The sequence below is a fragment of the Parasteatoda tepidariorum genome, chromosome 5 (genome assembly GCF_982258835.1).
Source record: "Parasteatoda tepidariorum strain Cologne lab strain chromosome 5, Ptep-v5.0, whole genome shotgun sequence".
Lineage (NCBI taxonomy): Eukaryota > Metazoa > Arthropoda > Arachnida > Araneae > Theridiidae > Parasteatoda > Parasteatoda tepidariorum.
The window spans coordinates 39,969,898-39,992,195 of NC_141759.1; the positions used below are offsets into that span (position 1 = coordinate 39,969,898).

Here is a 22,298-nt window from a genome sequence, read left to right on the forward strand (position 1 = left end):
CACCATATGGAATGAAATAAATTCAGCCTGGGCCATGTTCCGCTTTTAATGCTTAATTATATATGTCCTGAAAGAAAGAACAAGACCAACATCTTTTGGTAATACTCGTTTATTAGAAGACAAAGTGTCTAGTGCATTCAAGCTTTTCATTGATGATGCTATCTTGTTGCAAATAAAGAGATGTGCAGAATCGGAAGCACATCAGCAACTTGGACATAAAAACTGGAGTTAATCGCTTGTTTTATCCCTATACTATATGTTCGAGGAGCAAAAGGTTTGGTTTAGATTTATATTCATTATGGTCTGAGGCATGGAGAATACGACTTTGTAAAGAAGTTATTTCAAGAGATATACAAAAAAGAAATTTGGATTTGATGAAAAAACCGCCAAGATCTACTTGATTACAGACTAAATAAACATCACAAATATGGAAGTTTATTGAAAACTATAAAGCATGCTAATAGCCTTGGGCAAAATATTACAGCTGATAAACAGTTATTCCCGTTGAAAGCTAGATGTAAATTTACATAATAGATGCCTGATAAATTTGAAATAAAATTTTACTTGTCAGTTGATGTTGATATGTCAGTTAATCAGAAAAGTCCATCAATAGGAGAGGTTTTGTACTAAAACTAGGTCAGCAGTTAATAATAGTACTTAAGGTTTTAAAAATCTTTTCAATCTTCAGAAAACACACGAAATAGAAAAGTGTCAAGTGCAGAGATACAAGATTCCTGATGTCTCTATAACAGATAATTTGGAAATAAGCATTTAACACAGAATTTTGAATAGTACAGTAGGTATCTAATTCGTGTAGGTGCGCTCTATAACATAATAAGCTTAAAGTGACTGTGTATATTTCTGCAATTAAAGCATTTAGCTTCTCTGAAGGGAAAAAAAAAACATTTTTTTAAATGTTTGCCAACTCTGGCTTAAAAGTGGGTCCCAACAAAATTGAGTAAATCTTTCAGATTCACTTAAAACAGTAATATAAAACACAAATAATTTTTGTAAGAAACAAAAAAATTTTGAGGAATTTGTTAACTCTTAAAATAAAACATGAGACAGATTTTAAAAAAATATATTTTATTTGATTTAGCAATGAGAAGAAATGAAAATTTGTGAAATGATGCATAGATTACAGGTATGGCCAGACTTCTATTGTCGCTCTCCAATGGTGACACCTCTAACTGAAAGATAATCTATAAAAAGAAAAAAGAGACTTTTTACAAAATCAAAGCATATAAAGTAACATATTTAATGTAGCTATAGTGACAAATGTTAATTTTTCACAATAAAAAATAAAAAACTTACACATCATAATATTTCACCAAGCATCATTTTGAAAATAAAAATCCTATTTAATAGATAATTTTCTCCCCTGTGGAAGAAGCGTGACATCCCAGTATGGGACACTCATTAAATTTCACTATACAATCTCATAATATTTAGTCAACATCCCTTCCAACTTGTGTGATACAGTTAATGTGCAGTATCCATCCATTTAAAAACTGATCAATCACTAAAGCAAAGCTTTGCATAAAAATATTTTGAATAAATAATAAACATTCTGCCACAAAACTCCTTCTGAAAATCTAAAGATGCCATTACAGACTTTGGAAGAAGAACTTTTGTTCCAAAAAGAACTTACTTAGAAATAGTGTTCTAAGCAACATTGAAGGAAGAGTTTTGATAGCTCAAAATTAACAGTTGTTGAGGTATCGATTACATACGCTGTATCATAAATCGTCAGAATTTTATAGCCCCTTTAGTTTCCCCACATAGAAGATTGGACAGAAAAAAATCAGTTAAGTTGGAATTACAAAATATAAAAATTAAGGACTATTTTGCCTCTAAATTTAAGGATGCTGATTCTTTAATGGGAACAATTTCTGTACAATTTAGACAGAGATTTGCAGATACCAAAATGGCTGTTGTTTTCGTAGTTCCAGCACTTAAGTGAAAAAAGAAACATTAAGAAAACTAATTGCAATATAATAGTGTTCGGAGGGGGAGATATATAGGAGCTTTCTATATATTTCTCCAATATGGAATGTTTCCATGCCATTAAATCAAACAAGGGTAATTGTCTCTAATAACAGAAGTAGATTAATATCATACCTTATCTTTCTTCTACAATTTTTGGCAAATTTGATGCGTTATAACACTTATTTTGTTAATTTAGTAGCTTTCTGAGACGCTCTATACCTTGGGAGAAAAAAGCATCTAGCTAAACACATTGACATATAGACGAAAAACGAAAATTATTTGTTGCTATGGGGCAACAAAATTGACTTTTTGCACAATTGGGCCAAAATTGAGCTTTTTGCTCAATGAATAGCATTAGTTTTGGAGCAGGTTGTAGCAATTTTGGGAGAGAAATGGTATTTTGGAGCAATTTTAACAGCTGTTCTAACCCTGAGCTTATTAATTGATATGCAGGAAAAGTATAGTCAGTTACATCACGAAGAAGACAAGCTAAGTAGCTTACCATTTTTCGCTTTCTTTCGATCAGAATTCAATTTGTTTTCCCCAGTTCGATCCAACGTTAGAACTATTTAAGTTAGTTACGAGTCATGTCAGGATGAAAGAACGAATCTTCAAGTGCTAGAATACATTAGTGACATTAATCTTTATGCCAGTAAATATTTGGCTTTAGCTTAAACTATGTTAAAAAAATACACAAATACAACAAGTAATGATACATGTATGTGTTCACTACAAAAACCTAAGCCTTCTTTTTAGTTTTTGAAATAAGTTGTAAAATAAAAAGAAAATTTTCACATAAGATAGAGATCAATTAATAAACTTGTTTACACTTAAAATACTTTTGCAAAATGATTGAAAAGCATAGATGTAGAAACAAAAACAAGTTTTTTTTTTTAATGTATTACACAAGTATGGCTAGTAAAGCACCCACAGAGGAAAGGGTTACCTTCTTCCAATTGGGACACCTCGTTCTCATAGAACTATTTTCATTTTTCTTTTCGAAATTAAAAAAAAAAGTAGCCACCAATTGGTGCTCTTATTCTAATTTTAATAAGGAATGTAATCTTAAGCAATGAATTTTTTAGTTTCTATCATTTGAATATTGCCTCAAATCGTCTATTCGAGAGAGGGGGACATAGGTGATTGAGATTGTTAAAAAACACCCACAGAAAAATTTAAAATAACTGGAAAAAAACATACTTGTACTTACTTCTGTTTATTAGTATTACACATAGTAGATTCAGCGAGATGTGAGATTTCAGATGAAGATATCAAATTAGATTTAGTAACTTTAATAGAGTTATCTTATACTTAAAATTTAAAAAAAAAAACTTGATTGTTCATATATTAAACGCTTTGGATTTGGCGAAATATCAATATTACCTAAATGAAACTTTTTAAAACGCCATTTTCTTTAAAAAGAAAATTTAATTCAACATTTAGTGATTTATTCTGCATTAGGCATAGGCTAATTGTGTCTTTAGCGAGGATAGTCACTGTGAAATTTTTAAAGATTAATTTTAATATTATCAGTTATATTTTGACATATACATTTTAGATCATGGAAGTTCACATACAAGTTCATATAATTAAAAGAAACTGCGTTTTTCATTGACATGCAGATAAATTAAATAAAAAGTAACTTTTTAAATGCCATTTTCTCGAAACTTCATTTTTTATCACTCACAACTCCCATCTCTGATTTCCATAAAATAACATGTACATAACTTATTGTTTACATTTCACGCTTTGCTACCTTTAAAAATTTTTGATTAAATTATAAATTAGGACTGTTTAAAATGTTTTTGAAATCTGGTTATCTATAAAATTGGACATTTACAATTGAAATAGTAAAAATAAAAAATGTTTACATTTATTAAGTAGAACAATTCAAAATAAAAATTTCAAACTAAAATAATAAAAAAATTTCTCTATTATAAAAATACCCTTTTCAGTGCTAAAAAGAAAGAGTTCAAAAATTCTAATTGTAACAAGCACAATTTTTTAACTACTATGGTTTTAATATAAAATTATTAAATGAGAAAAAAAAATGTCTAATTAAAAAAGAAAGAAAAAATGAAACCTACTCCTTTCCCTATGTTTTTAAAATGGGACACGAACAATCATTATAAAAAAAGCTATAGGTCACATCTGAATTAATTAAAATATATTATTACCAAGATTTTATCTGAGCAACATTACCTTAAAGACTGAAATAAAATGATGTCTGCGGTGACTGCGGTCCTCATGACAAGCATACAATTTTTTGTCAAATGATTAGAATCCAAAACCACTAGAAGTGTATCTTCCCTCCTGTGCAGACGCGATGCTAAACCTGCTTTACTCTCATAAAAAGTATTCCAATTTTATTTTTAAAAAAATGTATTGCAACAAGCTATCAATTAGGTTCTCGCACGTTCCACAAGAGTTTGGCACATCCAGAATTCTTTAAATAATAAAATTTACAGTTTCTTTAAGAACGTTCAATTATAACCCTCTTAAACCCAAAACTTAAACTAGAATTAAATCTCCAAGACATTTTTGTTATACTTACATTTCTTATAATATATTCTACTCTTCATCTTAAAAATTTATCCTGCACAGATCAATTGATATCACTTAAGTGTACCAACATATTCAAATCGACTGCACATTTTCGTTAAGCATTTCTTTTACTTGTGGACTAGAATGGCACATTTTAAAGATATCAGCCCATCCGTGTACAGGATGCAACAAAAAAACTCGGACCAAGTTTTGGCCCCATAGAAGTTATTTCCTTTTGGTCTGCCACTTTAATTATAAAATAATTTATAATTTTATACGTAGTTTACGTATTTTTCACTTTTACAATGTCAAGCAAAATTCATGGAATACATTTACCGGCTGATGTAATCCATGTCCCAAGAATTAGTGTATGGTCCATTTTGGAGTCTAGGGCTTGCTCAAAACCACACAATGCCCATGGGATAGATTAAAGGTAGAAGGCTTGCGCTCCATTGCTAAAAATGCCAACAAGCACCTCTGCATCGCTAGATGTAAAAGGTACCCACTTTGAATCCAATAAAATGTATCAGTATCTTTTTATTAGTTTGATAGTTATTAAAATAGTTTTTTTCTTCTTTTTTTTGCCTCACCCAGTAACTTGTAAAATGAGCAAGATATGTATCGTTGATTTTGTTCATTATGTATGTTTTTCAACTAGATTTTATCATTTTTAACCAGAAGAATGCTTCCTCAAACAAAAAATGCATTTGTTAAGATCAAACTGTTAAAAATGTAAAAGCACTCTAATACTTAAATTCAAAATCTTATGACTCATTCCGTTTGAATATACCAAAAAAAGTGTGTTGCTGCCACGTTAAAGGTATTTATAAAATTTTTGTGAAAAAGCATGTGAAAAGAATTTTTTTGAACCGAAACTATGAATAGAGCGGGAGTCATTTTGAAATTTGACTCAATTTAACAAAATGACATAAATTAGCTAATATTTTTAACACCAATAACTTTTTTTATTAACTATTTTCTTAATTTTAATGGCAACAAATAGGAAAAACGAGATAACTATGTAATTAAAATGCTGGAAACATAAATGTATTTTATAATACATATCTGATATAGTCATACGCATTTGAAAATTTTTTTGAAATAAGCATTTTAAAATTTTACATGGATATAAAAATTTTACTACCTCAAATTTTGTATGATATATATCATCCCTTCCACTTCTTCCTTATCACCAAGATTAGCTGGGCTAAACAATGTCCATGAAATTCATGACTCAAAGGAAGTCCGCCACCAAAAGTGGATTTATTTAGAATATCCCTCTTGTCCAGTCCAAGACCCTCCATCCCTTACATGTATTGGATACAGGTGTGCTGCCGCATGAATTTTTACAAATTAATTATTTTTTCTACTATCTGTAAAATTGTTAAAAGGATACAATTTTATTTACCAATCATTACGTTTTAAAGGGTATAGATTAACAGAAAAATAGCTTATAGATAATCCCAATAATTCAAATTAAACTGAGATGACACCTTTTACTCTTTGCGCGATAAGCAAGTTGATAAGAAATCACTTCAACTTTTGAAATCGGGAAAACCTTATTTCACAGGAGTTTCAATGTTCTCTTATCTCACAAACAACTGATAAACATTTAAAAAGTAATAATCATCAAAACATACCCAGGAAATCTAGAGCAGTTCGGACTAACATTGAACTCAGTTTGAAAAAAAAAAATCTCTCCAAAATAGCATAGCACTGTACAGTGAACTAATATATCCTAAATAATTTTTATTCTCGCAATTACTTATTAAACACAAAACTTATGGTTCAAAGGTTTGACCTATAATACGCTCATTGTCAATCAATGAAGGCTTAGCATGTAATAAACTATGAAACAAGACTTAACATTCTTTCTTATAAACTTACCTTTTTATTCAACAGGCAGATTTTTTTTTGACAATTAAAATATGAGAATGGTCACTATCTTGAAGATATGGTCTTAATAGTATAGTCAGGAGAGCAATCAAAAGTTGAATTCCTTTAATGTTAATTTCGCTCTTTGCATATTTTGCAATATTATGGGAGCTATTATAGTGAAAAAGAATTACTGCACAATCATGTGGAGCTTTTTAATTAGAAATTAGGAAAAATAACATCTATAATTTTATAGAACGAAAAAAAAAATTTTGAAAAATAGCAAAATTTGAGTACAATGCCTAAATTTCACTGCCTCAAATTGGAGGTGTATTTTATTATCAGTTTATAAACATCAGTGTATTCTATTATTTGTACTATGACTGTGATATGAAACTAAAATGTCTCACTAATCCTAAATAATTATTTTATGCGACCAACTAGTATCCTTAAATCAAGATAGCGCAAGTTCAAACTTGGCAACGAGCAATTATCTCAAACCAGCTACTAGGTCAGGTTGCAAGTGAAATATTTGCATCCATAAAGAAACAGAAAGGAAAATGAATCCCAGAAAGAAAGGGAGTGACTATTTTATTTATTTCTCAATTCAGCTTCAGTTTAATAAGAGACATGCCTTATTAATTTATATGGATTTAAAACTATTCTTCATATACATTTTATATTTTCCTAGTAGACAACTATTTTAACCCCCTCCCCCCATGCTCATTGAAACAGGTAGTTTAGATTAATTTAATTTTTTTAAAGCTAGTCTTTTATTTATCTTCAATATTTTATTTTTTTACATATAAAAATACATCTTTTCCTTCGTTATCTATTGCATGTGCAAGTCTGACAGTTTTTCATGGAGTTACTGTATAGTGTCTTACTTTCTCTTTAAAATTCATTAGAGAATGTGAGATAGTAAACAAAGCAAGAGTTAAATATAAAATTCTTAATTTATTACTAACGTTATTTTTTTTTCCCTTCCTGGTTTTTCAGTTATTGATTAGTTATAATTGTGTTAGTTGATTATATTCAATATTTTAAGACTAATCACTTTTTCCCCCATCAATATTTTGTCCCTGACTATTGTTAGTTAATAATATAGTCCTTACAGTATTAATTTTTAGTATTGTATAGGCTTTTTTTTTCTTTCTTTTTCATGAAAAATATAAGAAAATATTGTATTCAGTTACAATTGGCAATAAGAAAATTAAAAACAGATTTTCTTTTTGTTTCCCATACATTTTTTTTTCACTATGCTATTGTAGCTTCACAACCTTTTTTTTCTTATTATAAAAGCAAATAATATATATGTATGCAGAAAATAAAGAACAATTCTGAGAAGACCATTTTTTCCATTTACATTTTTTTCTTTTTTCCGCAGAGTAACTTCCAGTAAATAGATTCATATGAAAAAAAAAGTGAGAATTTCCGTTTTAAATCAAAATAGCAGATAGATATTCACAGGGTATCTGCTACATTTTAGATTTCCAAATTCATGACTTTTCATCCAAGAATTTTTCATGACTTAACGAAGTTACTATCGTCTCCAACAAAAATGCAACAATTTTAAAAAAGCATTATAACAACATTATTCGAAATGATAGGTATAATCAAAACTTATACTCTGCATCATCATATTTATAGATTTTAAATTCAAAAAACAGAGTAAAGAAAGAGTTGAAACAATAAAATAGCAGAAAAAATACAAAAGCAAATAATTTTTTTTCCTGCAAAATTATATTCCAAAGATACTTTTCTTGTTCATCAGAAAGAAAAGAAATACTCCTGATTTTTCTGTTCTCATTTCGGAATAAAAAAAAATTCGCCACTGACTGGTTTGCTTCAACTAGAATTTTAAATTGATAAAATTAAAAAAAATTAACAATAAAAATTCTTAAATCACAGAAAAGAGTTCAAAAGATTCACTCTAGAAATGTTTTTTTTTTTTCATTTTTTGAAAGAACACCATAATTTTTAAAGAACATGATAAAATCATTTTATTTTCTAATAAAATATGACTGAGTGGTGATTTTGTTAGGAATTCAGATCAGGATGAAATTTGGGGGGGATTCCATTTAAAAAAAATTACATTTTTCGGAGACCTAAATCCATGACTTTTTCAAAAACATAGTAAAAATCATGACATTTCATGACAAATTTAGTTCAATACTGAAATTCATGACTTTCCAAGACTTTCCAGTTGCGCGGATACCCTGTATTTACTAAGAATAAGAACCCATTTCTTTCTCCTGAACTTTTTCTTTTAAAATTTCTCTCTTACTATATCTTTGGCAATTTTAGTTCTCTGCTCATTAAAGCTATGTTTTTAAGCATTACGTCTTGCATTAAATATACTCTTTTCGGAAAATAAGAAAATCTAAAGTATAGGTGCTTAAGCACCTGCAACAGTGGTCTGCAAGGCGGCTATTTTCAAAAGTGACATTTTTCCTTTCTTTCTCTGTAGGTGGGTCACATTACTTTGATCTTATATTATACGTAACCTTAGAATACACAAAATAAAAACATGATAAAGAAACCAATGTATCCCTTTCACAAACATTGGGTGACTTACACAGTTGCTGATCTGGACATAGCCCATTCCAGGTATGCTAACTTTAAAGAATGTAATATAGGTAAAAATTGCTACCATCTACTTAGTTCACTTAATATAGTTCTGATGTTTAAGCTTACAGCTATATGCTATGCATTTGTTAACTTGAACTTTCCAATACTAGAGAATTGTAACTGTGAGAACTTAGTATATAAATGCAGATGAGATAAGGATAATTTATATCCATTCTCAGAAATTAAAAATACCAGATTTTTTGTAAACATGGTACGAAATAATAGGTAAAATACTAACAAAAAAATTCCCACATTCAAACAATTAAATGTATCCCTAAAAATTACAATATTTCTCTTTCCTTAAAACAGACTGAGAAAACAATTAAGCACTCCCTAAAAAGTTCCGTGTAAACTTTATTTAGTTTGCCATCACACTCAAATCATATAGTCTTATTTGGATATTACTTACATAATGTGATCCAGTGCCCCAGTAAGACAATGAACCAGTTGCAAGAGACACCATAAAGTTCTTAAATTTTTTTTTAATTTATAACTCTTTGCTTACAATTAATAAGTGGAAATTCTGTCATTTCAATCAGCTTATTGTAACCAGCTATAAACATAAGATTAAAACCTTAAAATGCAAAATAGGACTTCAATTAAATCATTTAAGTAATGGCTTTTATACATTGTCTTAAAAATCGGAATTTCAAGAACTCATTGAGATTGCATAAATAGATAAATTACAATTTAAAACATTCTAAATACCCTTGTAGTGTCAAAAGAATTTATATTTCTTTGATCAACACTTCCATAACTTAAATCTGGGAAAAGTTTTACAACCGAAACCTAAATTTAAATGTTGACCTACAAAATTAATCACCTTCTGAATAACTTAGTTTAGATCTGATCAAAATATTTAGCTTACATTATTTCTAAGGCAGTAATAATACAAAATACTTTACTTTTACAAAAAGACAAAAAAAAATCAAGTTTACTTTTTACAGTTTTTATTAGATAGACATTCCATTGCAATTGTGTTCAACTTACGTTCTCATAAGTTTTTGTAACCTCAAACCATACCTATTCATCCTGGACAGAAGCAATTTTAATAGTCCTATGACTTGAGTCAAAAAATTAAACTTTCAAACGAAATCAAAAAAAATTCTTAGTAAAAAAAAAAAATTCCATCAAACAAAAAAAACATGTAATAACATATTTTTATTAATACAGTTTTTTCAATGGATTGAAACACTAACTATTGGGTCTGATACATTTTTCCATTGAAAACTAAATGTCAGCAAACAGCAGCAATTGTTGAAATTTAATTTTTCTTAGATAAAAAGGAAAGTCATAATAATGTGATTCTGTATTAAAATAAATTATATTAAAATTAATATTTAGATTAAATAGGTCAGTAAAGCAAAATGTAAAGTTTGTGAGATATTCTATGCACAATCAAATCACTGAGTCCTCATTCGTATTTGATTAAAACATATTAATAAAAAATTTTTTATAAAATTTCTTTATGTGCTCAATTAAAATAACAGTTGCATAACCTTAATAATGTCAGTCAAACATGTCAAGAAATTTAGATTCAGTTTTTAAGAAAAAATGAATGTGTATGATTTCCGTGAACTAATGTTACATACATAACGATTGAGACGAATTAAAAAATAAAACATCGCACACTATATACAATCAAAAAAGTTTTTATTCGGCATAGAATACGTTCGAAACAACGGAAGCCACCACTTACGTTAGTGTATTACATGCCCTAGCATAGTTTTCATATATATATAAGTATATTACATCACAATAATAAACTGATACACTACAAAAAAAGAAATGAGACGCAGAATTAAAAAAAAAAAAATCGGAACAATTTATCTGTACACATGAAACGATGAGTCAAATGATAATTAAAAACAGTTCACAATAACAGGAAAGAACGTAAAAAATCACTGTCTCTACTTAGCAGCGGCCTCTAATACGCTCAAATTAAACGGGAAGATTCAATGCGGTCGGTCGACAAAGCGGAGAGATGGATATATTTGAGCGATCTCTTCAACGGGCGCGAATGGATGCTTTTCAAAAATACGAGAGACGTCGGGTAGCTGAAGGTGGTGGCACACGGCTGCTGCTGTGAAAAACAAGAAAAACATTCGATAAGTTTCCCAAAGTTTAATCTTATTTCAACATAAATAACGCAATTTAACAGGGTTCATACTTAATTTCTAGAAATAATTCTCTGATTATCTTGGGCAACAATTCTAAAACATTACATAAGTAGCATCACTGTAAAGAAAACATGAGAAGATTGGTAAACAGAAAAAGCCAAAAAAAAAAAAAAAAAAACTTTAAAGAAAGAAAAATTTACAAATATTCACTAATTCAAGGGTGATTGTGAGCCCAACTCAAAAATCCTGAAAATTTCTAGAGTAAAATCATTAATAACGCATTTCGAAAAATTTATATATTTATAAATTTAAATCATTGATATTTCAAAACATGAAATTCTAAATAAATTATATGCAGCATAATTTAAATGATTAATTATGCATAAGTTTACTTTTACCTCTAATCACATTTATTATTCTACCAGAAAAAAATATTTACAAATGAAGAGATGCTAAGTTTAAATCTAGTTCTAGTATTTGTAAATAAAATATACAAGAATTTTCACACATAAATGTGATCGTTGATTTCTTGAAACTTCTGGACCTTGGATTTCCGGATTGCAGTTAGCGAAAAATCTGGAAATCAGCACTTTTCCGGAGCACAATTATCCTACTGCTAATTATCCTACTACAATCTGTAGTATACAGTATGATATACCTTAGAATTAACACGCCTACAAATCAAAATATTGAGTTTAAATAATTTCCAACCTTTCAAAGAATTTTAAACAAGATCTCATCATTTACCACATACAAATCTCAATATTAGGCACTTCAAAATGCCCAATACTGAGTACCTACAAAAATCATTGAAAAAAACTTCTCAAAAAATAAATCAAAATCTTTTTTAAATTAATAATTACAACCAAAAAAATTATTCAAACTTCATAGTAAGTAAGTTTAGACAAAAGCTTTTTTCCAACCTAGACTCACTTATCAAGAAAGTTGTATTGGAAAATTATGACACTACTTTTAAAATCATAAAAAAGTAATCAAGATCTTGTAATTAATAAAATAGTTTTTATCTTTTCTAAGGTTTTTAATAAATTTTAATCAATTTTTCTTAAAATTATTTTTTGCCTATTTTAAATTCTCAGTTTTTCCCTAAGTGTATGAACCCTGTTGAATAATAATTACATTAAAAATAAAATAATAATCAGCTTTAAATTACCGATTAATTTTATACTTATAACTATCCGAATTAATAATTGCAGCTGATGTTAGTTTAAATACAGATATCATGCAAGGAAGACGCATGCGAAAATTAAAAACCCACATATATAGACTAAAATGAGACCGGCTACTCAACTGGTTTGCATAAACATTTGGAGATAATCTAATAAGTTTTCTTTTGATAGAAACTAAACAGAAACAAGAACATAGAGGTAAAAATTCAGAATCTGATAAAGCAATGCATGCAGTTACGGATATAGAGGAAATGCAAGAAAAATTAAAAATAGGAAACAGCTGCAAAAGAAGTCAGTTTACCTTCAAAGAAGAAAACAAAAATTAACAAATAGACTTACCCATTTTGTGGTGAATCATACCAATAAGGAGACCTGCAAATATATACAGTATATTAACGTTAACTTATCAATTTACGGAAGAAAAAAGATTAAGATAATTTATTTCTAAGCGGGAAAAATGGGCTTGAATTAATAAAGAAAAAAACTATAATAGAACAATTTCTAAATCACTTAACTTAATAAAAAAAAACCTTCACAAGGAATTTAAATTCTAATTAGCTTTACTACAACAGGGTTACCACTCAAATCTGGGGAAAAAATTCCTGTGCATGTTATACACAATATATTAAGAGGAAACAACAATTACTGCGCTCTTGTGTGACCTATATTGGGCTAACTATATTTATCAGTTTTAATTTCTGGAAAAACAGCTGAACATACTTAAATAATGCTATAGTGAATTAAATAGTTAAGTATAGCTGAAATATCATGGTTAAATATTCCACAGATTACGCATTGAGTGGTCACCATTTTTTAAAAGATAAAAATAAGACACATAATTCTCTGTATTTTCCCAGTTTGTAAAGAAAAAATCAAAATTCCTTGAATTTTCCCTGTTATTTTAAGTGATTTTTAAATTCCCTGTATTTCCTCAGTTCTCCCTGTGGAGTGGCAACCCTGTACAATTAAAGTTTGTAAATTTTATTCTCCTCTGTTAAATTAATGGTCACAAAAATGATAGAACTATTATTTAAAGATATAAAAAGCAAATCTATGCAATATTTATTTCTACATTAGACTTAGACATTTTGTTTTGAATTAAATACAACAATTTTTTCATACAAAAAAAAAAAAATTACCTCATTGATGAAAGAGGTGGGGGAGATCTTCGAGAATACAAATAATCTGAGCGTTCAGGCATGGCACGCCTTTCATATAGATCATCTCGCATACTCATGGGTGGCATAGCTCTTGAATAAGGATCAGCATCCATAGGTGGCATGGGTCTTCGAGAAAATTCATCTCTCATGGGCAAAGGAGGGCTACGACGATCATACGGTGAAGGATATGGCCTCATTCTGTCACGCCCGTAACCGAAGGGACGATCAAAGAATGAATCGCCCATGGGTGGGCCATCGAATCGTCTTCCATAACCATTGTAATTTCCACCAAAACCACCTCGAGGGGGACCATAGCCGTTTCTTGACTGCCCTCCTCGGCGGCTGAAATATGGAAGTCCCAATTAAAATATACATAAAAATAGCATTTTACACAAATTGAATAAACTTTAGTTATAAATATCTCAAATTGACATCACTTTACTATAACATCAATGTTGAAACTAGTAACGTATGTATAGGTATAAACATACATTAAAAATTTTATTTTACAATTAACACCAATGTTATCAATATTTCAAAATGAACTTGCACACAAATGATCAACCAAATTAGGCAGTTTTTGATTTTTGAGTAATTTAAGTAATTGATAGATTGAGTAATTGGTAGATTTTTGAGAAATTAAAAAAGTTTTCTAGAAGTACATAAATATCTTAACTAATGCTAAAAAAATTTAAGATAAATTATTCTGCGGTAATTTATAAAATAGTTGCTTGTAATGTAACTTCCTAAATTTTAAGAAAGCTTAATCTTAGAAATAATCTAAAAACATATGTAATAGTGGAAAATCAGTTTAAAAATTTCAAAATCAAACATTTTTATATAGCTTAAGCAAAATTCTATACATAAAATATGAACCTATGCAATTACAAATTAATAAACATAAAAATAACCAAGAATAAATAAAATTGAACATTGAAAGTGCAATAAGAAAATTATATTGCTGCAAATGGATGCAGCATCATTCATTTATATTACTTATATCACATACAATGAATATAATTAAGAAATCAAGACTGAATTTGCAAGCACAGCTGCTTAGGACATGGAACTACATTAGCCTATAGCAATTAATTTTAATTATAATTAACTTTAGTGTTCAAATTATTTTGTTAAAGCAAAAAATTACCTCATTACTGTCTGTTTGTTAGCACGACCTGGTGCACCAGGTTCAGGATGCAATTTGCTCTTAGAAGGCTATAACAAAAAAATTTTAGTTTTTAAATATAAATATTTAGGTACAAGCTATTTAATTTAAAAATGCAAAGAAATCATACCTCAACACTGATTGTGGATCCCATGAGATTATAGTTGTTTAACATTTTTACAGCTTCAACTGCTTGTTCTGGAGTGGACATATGCTGTAAAAGAATCAAAATAACGTTGAACCATAGTTTCCATTATTCCACATTAGTTTTTAAAATTAACTAAGGTAAATTCATTTTTAGTTATAATAGCACTCCTTCATGAGTAACATTTATAAAGCACTCCCTAGAATATAGACCCGATCTATTGCCAAAATAGCATTAATGCCCCTGAAATAGCATGAAAAGGTATTATGAAAAAATATTATTTTTTCATTGATTTTCAAGAATTAATGTTAACTTAAAGAAATTAAATGCTGAAATTTCAAATGTACATATTGCGTTGTGCATTGCATTTATGTACTGACAATATAATTGTTTATCAACAAAACAATATTTTTCTATTTGAGTGAACAATATCTTTCTATTTGATGTGAAGAATAAAATTGACAAAAATAACACCTTATAATCTGAAAGTCAATTAATCTATAATACTTCAATACAAAAACAGAACAGAGTAAAACTTGTTCATAAAAAGATTTATAATTTAAAGGTAATATGCAAAGCATGTCTGCTAGTGCTCTTGTCAAACACTATTAAAACAGTAGGGAACCGATTATCCGGAACGATCGGGACCATCTCTTTTCCAGATAACTGAATTTTCCGGTTTTCTGAATCACTACAAAAAGCCGTTTTTTTATTGTTAAACCCAACTAAAAAAAAAAAAAAATTTTTTTGGAAATAATCTTAAAAAGAAGAAAAAACGATGGAGTAATACTGCTTGTCTACGATAGGTACTCTGTCCGCCACAAAGTCTGCGGCAGTCTGGTGCTATGGAAACAAGAAGATGGTGCTATGGTGCTATGGAAGCTTGTATGGGGAGTATACCAGATTGGCTGACTCAGCCACCAGTAGGAGACTTATTTAATCTGATTCAAGAACTTTTTTAAGATTCGCATGAATATTTCTTTCTTACTTAAAATAATTCTCTCGATTCAATCAGTTGTTATTTTTTAAATACAAAGGAAAAAAAGTGAACAAATTCTGACATTAAGGGTAGTACAGGTTTTTTTAATATTACTTTTTAATTTTACGATATTTATTATGAATGTTCATTGATTGTTAGATGGTTTAATTTCTAAACTTGCACATTTTTTAAAGCAGTTAATTTCTTTTATTACTTGAATTTTCTGGAAAAAGTGAAGAGCTTAAACTTAATAACTCTGATTTTAAAAGGAGATAAAACTTTTGCTGAAAATAAAAATAGTTCACGTTATCTGTGCCGCAGAAATATTAAATATCTTAGTTTTGATTATTAATTTTTAAATATTTTATTTATTTAATTTTTTTTTTGAAACTGAAAGCAAGTGACCGCAACTAGGATGAAATCTAAAACTATCAACGATGATTTTTATCAGCACCCATCAAACGATCTGAAATTATCTGAAGTTTTTTTTGCTTAAATTACGTTTTCTTATTCATATTTTATTGTAACCTGTACAGTTTTTTTTCACTATTTATTAAAAACAGTTTTTATTAGCAAATTTATTTTTTTCTTAATAACCAATTTACTATGTATGATAAATTTATAGATGAGTTATTTATTAATAAAACATTGAGCTGCTTTAAACAATTTTATACAATTTTTATACATACATATAAATTTTTTTAATTTTTTTTCTAAAACAGAAGCTTTTGAAAAAGAGAAAAGATTTAAAAAAAAGGAATCACACGCTCTAAACGATGTTTCAGGCGCGAATGCTCATTTTTCTTAACTCTAGGGCTAATACAATAGATCGAAGAAAGAAGTCTCCTTTTCTCCCACCGAAACCAGTCTTAAAGAGGGACCCCGCACCCCTACTTGAAATAATCATACCTCGTTACCATAGTCCCCGCCACCCCTCCAGACGAATGGCGGACAGAGTACCTATCGTAGACAAACAGTACACTAATGATTGTTTTCAAAATGATGGTAAGGTAAACATCTTTCTAAAAAGAACGAAAAGTCCTAAAATCTTATGAGGAAAAAAAAAATTTCTTTTTCAAATGGCGGGAATATTTATTGAATTTCGTTCCGGTTTTTTGGTTTTCAGATCTACGGATAACGGGTTCTGTACTGTATCAAACTTCATTTATATCCAATTCTTAAGTTAGGGGTGCACAACCTGCGGCCCGCGGGCCAAATGCGGCCCTTCGACTTCTAAAGTGCGGCCCGCGAGAGCTTCTAAACACAATAAAAAAAATTTTAAAAATGGCAATTTTTAAGTCAGCACGTTTTGACACAATCAATTTTAACAGATTCTTTAGTAAATGTACGTTTAACGCACTTTCTTTAAGCCGATTTTATCGTAAATATAAATGATTCTTTTAAACAGTTATTTCCCCTTTTCTACGTGATTTCGAAAATCCCGAATTTTTATTACGACGCGAGTTTCAGATCGCAAATTTAAATAATCACTTTTTGTGCACTTTATTTGTGACGATTTCATCTTAAATCTAAGTGATTTTTTATCTTTTTTTTGCAATTCTTTCTTTTTTTTTCAAAAATTTTTTTCGGCAGTTATTGCTATGTGTTCCCACGTATTATAAAAAATTCCAATTGTTCTATTACGACATACAAATTTTAAATCATGCATTTGAAACGCTTTATTCGTGCTGAGTGCAGCATAAATATATTTTTTATTTCTATGCTTTTCCACATTATTTTGACGATCCCGTTATTTAACTATGATGTTATTACGACACGTGATTGTTAATCGCGCAATTAAATAATCCATTTTTGATACGGTATTTCGGTACAGTTTTATTTTAAATCCTAGTTATTTTTCCTCCGTTTTTATTTCCGCAACGAATATGATTTGGGTCGAATGTGGTAATGAATTGTGATTTGATCAAAAATCAAATATTCCTTAAAAAAAAAAGAAGAAAAAATCGACTGAACGCCGTACACTTGGGGCCAAATAGCAAAATCTTTTAGCAGCATAGCAACACTGAAACTAAAATTTCAATGCTCAGAATAATATTTCCTGGAAAAACGTATTCATAAATTAACTCTAAAAAATAAGGCCAATCAAGAACATTTTTGAAAATGTCGAAAAGCGAAACAGAAAACATAAAAATCAATCTTAATTTTTGAAAAAAAATTTTAAAGCTGAACATCTCAGTTTTTCAATTACCAGAAAAAGCCAAGAAAAAAGAATTAGGAAAGAAATGCTATTAAAAATTACTACGTTATAATGAAAACGTCTAAAAAAGGGTTTTTTAATTTAAAGAAAATAAAAAGATAGAAAAAAAGTTTTTTAAATGAAAATCTTATGCCGAAAATCTCAATTCAAATTTTTCTCATTGCCATAATTTTAGCAGAAAAAAATTGCTATAAAATACATTTTATTAGTAACTTTACTTAAAAAAAAAAATGCTGAGTCATAATAAAAATGCCTTAAAAAAGAAAAACAGAAAAAGCAAATTTTTCTTAGTTCCTGAAACAAAACTTTAATACTGATTATCAAACTTTTCTATGTTACTGGTTATTTATATTACAGTACAGGGAAAGAGTGATAATAAGCTCAATTCTCAAAGTATTGAAAAAATGACAAAATTGATTTGTCTGATTATAATTTTAAAAAAAAAAGAAGTAATATCTATAAAAATTCAAAAATTAAAAAAACTTGGAAAAATACATTTCTAAAAAATATTCTGCCAAATATTTGACTGATCATTCAACCAACTGAAATTTTCACAGAAGGGCCAAATACTCGTTACATCCCTCCCTAATTTAAATGCAATGTTATTGCAACTTAAGAAATTCATAAAATGACGGAAAACGTGAATTTTTGAACTGCTCACTGTTTGTAGTTTAGATTTCAATTTTTTGTTGCTTAAGTGATCTTTTTCGATAAAAAAAAGGAAACTGTTAACGATATAAAAAAAAATCTAATAATTAATAAAATAAAATAATAAAGCACATTACAAAATAAGCATTGAATTTTATTTTGAACTATCACAGTTTTGTTTTTATTTTAGGCTTTTGTTTAAAACCTATAAATTTTCTTCAATTAAAATATTTAATTTGAATTTATATTACTTAATTATGACTAAACTTTTTCCTACTCATGTGTGGGCATTGCAGTTTTTATTTATTTATTAGAATTTAATTCTAAAATGAATTTTCGTATTGCACGATATGATAAAAGAAAAAAAACATTTCTTTTCTTCAATGTTTAATTATTTTGATAAATCTATTGTTCATATGATAAAAATAGCATGTTTTTTTTTTGTAAAAAAAAAAGTATAAGTTTTCTTTATTTTTGAATGAATTCTAATAGTGGAACACTACTAAGTTAATGATATTACTAAGTTTATTGATAAAAAAAATGGAACGCTAATGTTTAAATAAACATTATTACATTTGTCATTAACATGTTTAAATAGATCTGCGGCCCTTCGTTAGCCAGCCTGCTATGCAAGTGGCCCTTCACTCAAAAAGGTTGTGCACTCCTATCTTAAGTGATAGATACTCTTTTGTTATATTCAATCCTTTTATATTCAATTATTTCTTTCGAACAGATCAAAACAAAAATGTTTAAAAAAAACTTCTTAAAAAGAGTTGATTATAAATGTATGTCCCTAAGATGCGCACTTAGACATCTATTTACATCCGTGACTATTCTGTAGTGAACAGTAATAAAGATGTTCAAATTATTAAATTTACTTATATGGATATACTTCTATGTTTTTTCATATTAAAATATTTTTTTTATACCTACCACAAACCCATATTTGTTGATAACATCACATTCAGTGACTTCGCCATACTTCTGAAATAACTGACGAAGATCTTCATCCGAACATCCATCTGGCAAGTGACCAACGAAAATCTTTGTTTTCTACAAAAGTAAAACTTTAGTTAAGAAAAATTTGTTTTAAGGCCATTAAAATCCACAAAAGCATCCTAGAAGAAAAGTTCAATCATATGTTTATTTTACAAAGGTAATTGTCTTCAATCATCACTCATAAATTTCAGAAAGATTTCAGAAATATAACTTACTGGTGCAGCCATTTTAAGTATTTTATTTTAAGCCAAAGAATCTGAAAGAAATTAAATATTGAATTTAAAAAAACATCAGGATTTCACAACAAATGCTAGAAATAAAAATAAGCATTCTATTGTAAAACAGGTAAATCAAAAATATTTAGTTTAGTTGTAGTATAAATTGTACTTTGAATTTAAGGAACAAAACAAGTGTCAAAATAAACAGAAGCTCTAGTTGTAGCTTACAACAGTTATTAATAGATTAATTTTATCAAGTCAACAATAGGTACATCAACCCTTGCAGTAAAATAACTTGGGCTCCCCATTGGGCCAATATTCATGAATCTTGCCTCACTAAGGGTACAAGGCAGTTAATTTTCCGATATTGGCCCTCCCTGTATGGAATTATCCAATTCATCCGATATCCTGGGCCTGATTATAGCCTAGGCCCAATAGGCATGGGCCTAGGGCCCACAAAAAATTAGTAAAAAGTCTAACGAATGGTGGGATAGCTATGTGTTCGTTTGAGTACTAAATAAAAATTACAGCTTACAATAAAAAAATAATACTTTTAGCGAATGTCACTGATTTCAATTGATTGTGGTCACCAAAGTATTTTTATTTAGACATAATATAATTTTCTTGTTTTATATTTTGCTTTAATTTATAGATACATAAGCTTTATCTTAGAAAATTAAACTTCAAATGTCTGCTTTCAAAATTTCTTAGAATGTTTCTCTTGAATCACGCAGTTCAATAGATTCTTATTCATTATTAGGACTACTCTTCAGTAATTTAATTTCAAAATACTTTGCAAAGGCCCAGAAAATTTGGTGGACCTTGGGCCATATATTGTCTTGATCAGTCCCTGCCGATATCATACAGAACAGTTCACTTTTATTCAGTCACATTTAAATCCTATTCCTAGAAGGATAAAAGATCTTTCATACTTGCTTACTTAAGTGTTACAAAATTAGAAATCAGTTACTAAAATTTGTTAACAGCATAAGATTCTTTAATAAAGTACTAAATGACAATTAATACAGGTAACTTCCAGTCCTAAATTCTACTATAATCAGGCTAAAAACCACTTAACAAATGAAAAAGTAAGCCCAAACACAAGAGCTGCCATGTCTTTGTAAAACAAGAAACTAGTTTAAAAACTCTAAGAGCCATAAACCAGCCTTACGTCTACTCTCAAAAATGAGATGTTCAGATTTTAGCCACAAAGGTGAGATGACAAAGATTTGGCACTAAATTATAACTTGTAGCTTTACCAAGTTTAGCAAGGAAATACTAATGTATCAAACTGACTCAATAGATATTGATATTAATAGACAATTTTCATGTATTTCAGACAGACTTATAGACTATAAAAAATTAGTTAACGACTATAAAAAAAATTAAACACTTCAGATATTTTTAAAAAAATAAAAAAACAAATAATTCATTGCCCACAAATGTTTAATATTAGAAGTTTATTTGAGTGGTTATGGACAACTTTTATTATTATTATATTTTAACAAATAAATAAAATTTTGAAATTAATTACATTCCAAAAAATCGGAGCAATAATTTGATTAGAGGATAGAAAGTCTAAAAAATACATATAACATCAACAGTTTAAATTTTATCACTCCATTAATATTAAAAAAAAAACAATAGCACTAAATAGGCATATAAATGATATAAACAAAAAATTTTAAAAACATCGGCAGTGGTAAGATTAGTACACTAGTGATTATATAAATCTTTATATACTCTACTGCTTACAAAATGGTGCAATTAATAATAACCGGCAGGTAGGCTTCAATTGAACATGTGCGCAATTGAAATCAGATCTATAAACAATGACAACATTAATCAAATAAAATTTTAAACTTAATAGAAACAAAAAACCATAAACATACGTCAATTTAATAAAACTTGTTAACTTAAAACTTACTAAATTCCAAGAAATCAATAATGGATAACCGGTAGAGTGCTTCAATAAAGAATTTGACGCAGCGTCGCAGAAGGGACAAAGGACGTCAGTCATTCGTGAAGTTTTGCTATTGCCAATTTTCAATGCAAAACAATAAGTAGAAAATTTTTAACAAAATGTACGATTTTAAGTTGGCTTGCATTAAGCTTCTTCCCACTGAGTTAGCTATTGCCATCTTGTGACGTTTTTAAAAAGTAACTGGTGAGGTAAATTCTAGACTTTAACCTTGTAGGAGATATCTCCTCTAAGACTTCAACAAGACATGATTGCACTATGGATGGTATTTTCTACACTAAAGATCGCTGCTTGACTACCTATACTTCCGAGTTACAGTTTTTGGCGTGTTTTGAAACCAGTTGGCTCACAACGTGATCATTGTGTTTTGAGATTCTCTTGAGTAGTATTTCTTGTATACGCGTATTTGTTACTATTACTATTATTGTTATTATTTGTA

General features: G+C 28.6%; 1 protein-coding gene across 8 annotated transcripts; it reads right to left on the minus strand.

Moving 5' to 3' along the window:
- Nucleotides 1–1,069: 1,069 nt before the first annotated feature.
- On the minus strand, nt 1,070–22,094 carry LOC107438145 (uncharacterized). Of its 8 annotated transcripts, none has more exons than XR_001583333.4 (9): nt 21,806–21,945; nt 19,876–19,916; nt 19,595–19,714; nt 14,802–14,885; nt 14,654–14,721; nt 13,486–13,848; nt 12,686–12,718; nt 2,492–2,607; nt 1,070–1,202 (listed from the first exon to the last, which is right to left on the minus strand). XR_001583333.4 is itself a non-coding variant. In XM_016050362.4 (9 exons), exons 2-8 carry the CDS (start codon nt 19,885–19,887, stop codon nt 11,253–11,255), a joined length of 705 nt encoding a protein of 234 aa, XP_015905848.1. In that variant the 5' UTR covers nt 19,888–19,916; nt 21,806–21,945; the 3' UTR covers nt 10,676–11,122; nt 11,210–11,252. The 8 variants fall into 8 exon arrangements, 7 of the variants coding, with proteins under 7 accessions (XP_015905857.1, XP_015905848.1, XP_071041259.1 ...); XM_016050362.4 differs by lacking the exons at nt 1,070–1,202; nt 2,492–2,607 and adding exons at nt 10,676–11,122; nt 11,210–11,277; XM_071185158.2 differs by lacking the exons at nt 1,070–1,202; nt 2,492–2,607 and adding exons at nt 10,676–11,122; nt 11,210–11,277 and having other exon boundaries at nt 21,771–21,816.
- Between the last annotated feature and the right edge of the window lie 204 nt (nt 22,095–22,298).

What these genes read in the sequence shown, in the direction of transcription:
- LOC107438145 (XM_016050355.4), bottom strand. An exon ending in TCAACAAATATGGGTTTGTG is followed by an intron (nt 14,886 to 19,594) that starts GTAGGTATAAAA and finishes ATTCTTTTACAG; the next exon opens with CATATGTCCACTCCAGAACA. An exon ending in GATCCACAATCAGTGTTGAG is followed by an intron (nt 14,722 to 14,801) that starts GTATGATTTCTT and finishes TTTTTGTTATAG; the next exon opens with CCTTCTAAGAGCAAATTGCA.